At 35.6% G+C, this 3,521-nt stretch overlaps 1 protein-coding gene across 1 annotated transcript; it reads left to right on the top strand.

Moving 5' to 3' along the window:
* Nucleotides 1-6: 6 nt before the first annotated feature.
* LOC106751437 (L-asparaginase-like) lies at nt 7-2,138 on the top strand (the record flags this gene model as incomplete). The annotated part of the gene is made up of 2 exons (XM_014632328.1): nt 7-711; nt 1,798-2,138. Coding segments are annotated over exons 1-2 (597 nt in total), but the record flags the coding sequence as incomplete, so codon positions are not given.
* Between the last annotated feature and the right edge of the window lie 1,383 nt (nt 2,139-3,521).

Here is a 3,521-nt window from a genome sequence, read left to right as displayed (position 1 = left end):
TAACGCGCGGAAATTCAAAATTCGCGATACTTTTTGAACAGACCTCGTAGTTGCGGTCCGGAAAAGCATTGATGTCAATTGAGTCAAAACCGCCAAGTTTTTTCCACGAAGACATTCATCAGCTATCCGATAGAGGGAGTAAAGTCATAGAAAATAACGGAAGTTATTTCGAACATTAAATTTGTATTTGATTTTTTGTAAATAAACTTTGAATTTCACGAAAAAAGGCACCAAATTAATTTGTATATTTAATATAATTCCATGCAATTTTCAAATTTATTATCAAAATATTTTGTATGTGACATTGATAGAGTAACGAGGCATGTATAACCATTAATTTATTACGGTGTTGTAATCATCGTAATTATTTGTAGAAATGGTACGACAATTACGACGGATTTGTTATTCTTCACGGTACGGATACACTTAGCTATACAGCATCCGCTTTATCCTTCATGTTCGAGGATTTGGGCAAACCGGTCATTTTGACTGGTTCGCAGATGCCAATTTTTCATCCAAGGAGCGATGGCCTAGATAACTTCCTTGTATCACTTGTGATCGCAGCAAGTTACAATATACCTGAGGTATGCATTTTCTTCGGGACGAACTTGATGCGCGGTAATCGGACGAGCAAAATGTCCGTGTGTTCCTTCGACGCTTTCCAGTCGCCGAACTGTTTACCTCTGGCTACGGCGCATATCAAGATTAAAGGTAAGGCAAATTTGATGCAAAGTTCGTAATATCTGTGAGATATTTTTTTACAGTAACAATGACAAATATGCAAAATATATGTACAGATATATAGACTCATCTAACACAAAAACTTGCAATAACATTATTGCAACATTGCAATAATGTTAACGTTATCTTTTGTGCTAATGTGGGGAAATGTATGAAAATGTATACTTACCAGGATATAAATCTTCGGCTTGCCAAGCAACTACTTTTACTATTAAAAAATTATTCAGTCGTTAGTGACATCTTCTTTTTGCATGTAAGAAATTTTACTGCTATATACAAGTACCTCGTACTTATATATACGAGATATATATGGTTAGCCTTTTACTATTGAAACATTGTTCTAAATAAAAGTATCGTGAGTTTATAAGCACAATACCTCCAGTCATATCGCCATATTTTATTTTTACTTCGTGTATTCCGTACCTAATGCCAATATACCGAGAAAAATATTTGCTATCAGCATGTAATTCAAAATATAGTTTTCATTTAGAAATTAATACCTCGAATTTGAAACTTTTACGCGATACATGATTAACAGTGTAGAGAAATATTGGGTTTGATTTTTGGATAGGAGCCATGTTTTTCAGTTCGCTTAAGCAGAAAAAGAAACAACGCGACCCAGAGTGTGTTTACAAAACCTTAATAATGGTAATAAATCCATAAAAATTTGCGGTTGAAAGTCGGAAGTCAAATTGAGTATGTATAATTAATATGTTGGATATAGAAAATATCGTGGATTTCTTAATATCGAAAATTAAAGTATCTGAAAAAAATATTAAATATAAAAGTCGTAGGATTTTAAGCAGCTCATTGATAGCTACTTAAGCATATATCAAAGAAAATAACAGCAATGTTTGATTAATGAATAATTTGTTTCCATTAAATGCAATAAAATCCAATTTGACTCAAACATCGAACCAACATTTTTTTTTTTATTGGCATTAGACTTATAGCTCATGTACTACAATCACATATGATGTCACATATGTCAAACTGACTTTCATGAATCAATGTATCTCACTGTACATTATTTAAAAAAATGATATTCCTTCTCAGTTGAGTATGGTTCGTTCTTTCGACCATGCACCTTGCACAAATTCGATGCCCATACATCTCTTAACCAAAATGTGGGCCTGCTGCGACTGTTTCCCGGGATCACGTACAAATTAGTTGAAGCGTTCCTTCAGCCGCCCATTGAGGGAGTCGTGCTGCAGTCTTATGGTTCAGGAAACATACCGACAAATCGCAAAGATATCATCAATGCCCTTCGCGAAGCAGCAGCACGTGGTGTGATTATCATGAATATCACGCAATGTATGACTGGATCCGTCTCGGATATGTACGAAGCTGGGAAATTGCTCCGAGAAGCTGGTATCGTATTTCCTTATAATTTAAAAGTCATATATAAATATCAATCACAAGTCATATATATATATCAATCCGAAAAATAATCATTAATCTAGATATACAAGGCTATCTGTTATTATCTCTCATCACCTAAAATCTTTCCTCGTCGCTCAAAAGAATATCATAAAATGATTGTAAACGGAATTGTTGTCAATCTTCTGCCATCTACCATCATATTTATGGATTTTTTCAATAGTTTCTGCAGTTATTAGATGAGCAAAAAAGTTCTGAGCTTTAGATTTCATACTACCGAAACAACAATTTAAATTTTATTTATCTCTCCGCCCTTTTGCTGTTTTAAAGCATTGATATTTGGCCTTCTAAAATGCGGTTTGGCGTTTGATGCACATAACCTCAAAAATCAGTAGTGTCCACGACGGCAATAACAAAAGAGCATATTTGATTTTCCATTCACTTCACGTTTCATCTGAAGAAAAATGCTACTGAAGCCACTGAAATAATTTGTGCTGTATATGGAGAGAACGCTATAAATCATGCTACGAGTAAAAGATGGTATCAAAAATTTCGCCAAGGAGATTTCAGTTTTAAAGATGAACCGCGTGCTGGACGCCCACAAAAGATTGAAATGGACACATTGCAAGCATTGCTGGATATAAACTCTGAGCAAACTGAAAAGGAGCTTGCAGAACAGCTTGGCGTTACACGGCAAGCCATTTCCGTACGTTTATATACAATAGGAAATGTTCAGAAGGAAGACCGATGGGTTCCGCATAAACTGTCCGAAGACAACAAAAATCGACGTGGTGACATTGCACTTACTTTGCTTTCAAAGTTCCGAAAAAAAGATTTTCTGCATAAAATCATTACAGGCAATGAAAAGTGGATTTTTTATAATAACCCTAAGGATAGAAAATCATTGGTTGACCATGGTCTTCGACATCGACGCCAAAGCCCAATGCCAATCCACGCCAAAAAGGTTTTGCTTTGCATCTGGTAGAATTGGAAAGATGTTTTGTATTACGAGTTGTTACAACCTGGTAAAACAATTACAGCAGACCGCCGCCAACAACAATTGACCAATTTGAGTGATGTATTAAAAAAAAGAGGCCATTGACTAGCCAAGGAAGTGAAATGATTCTGCTTTATGACAATGCCCGATCACATGTTGCGAAAGAAATTCAGGACTATATCTTTATGTTAGGCTGGGAACTTGTCCCGCACGCGGCGTATAGCCCAGACATGGCGCGTTCCGATTACTGCCTATTCCGGTCGCTGCAGCATCACTTGGCTAATACACATTTCTTCAGATTTGATGAAGTATTAGGTGCTCAACTTTGCTCTCGCCGTTTTTTTTTAATTTGAAGGTTTATTGTAAAAAAATGGAGATAAAGTTATTACTCAAAGTATTGTCC

The sequence above is a fragment of the Dinoponera quadriceps genome, unplaced genomic scaffold (assembly GCF_001313825.1).
Source record: "Dinoponera quadriceps isolate SergipeBrazil2010 unplaced genomic scaffold, ASM131382v1 scaffold13394, whole genome shotgun sequence".
In the NCBI taxonomy this organism is placed as follows: domain Eukaryota; kingdom Metazoa; phylum Arthropoda; class Insecta; order Hymenoptera; family Formicidae; genus Dinoponera; species Dinoponera quadriceps.
Note: the sequence above shows the minus strand (reverse complement) of the source record. Positions and strands in the feature narration are given on the sequence as shown.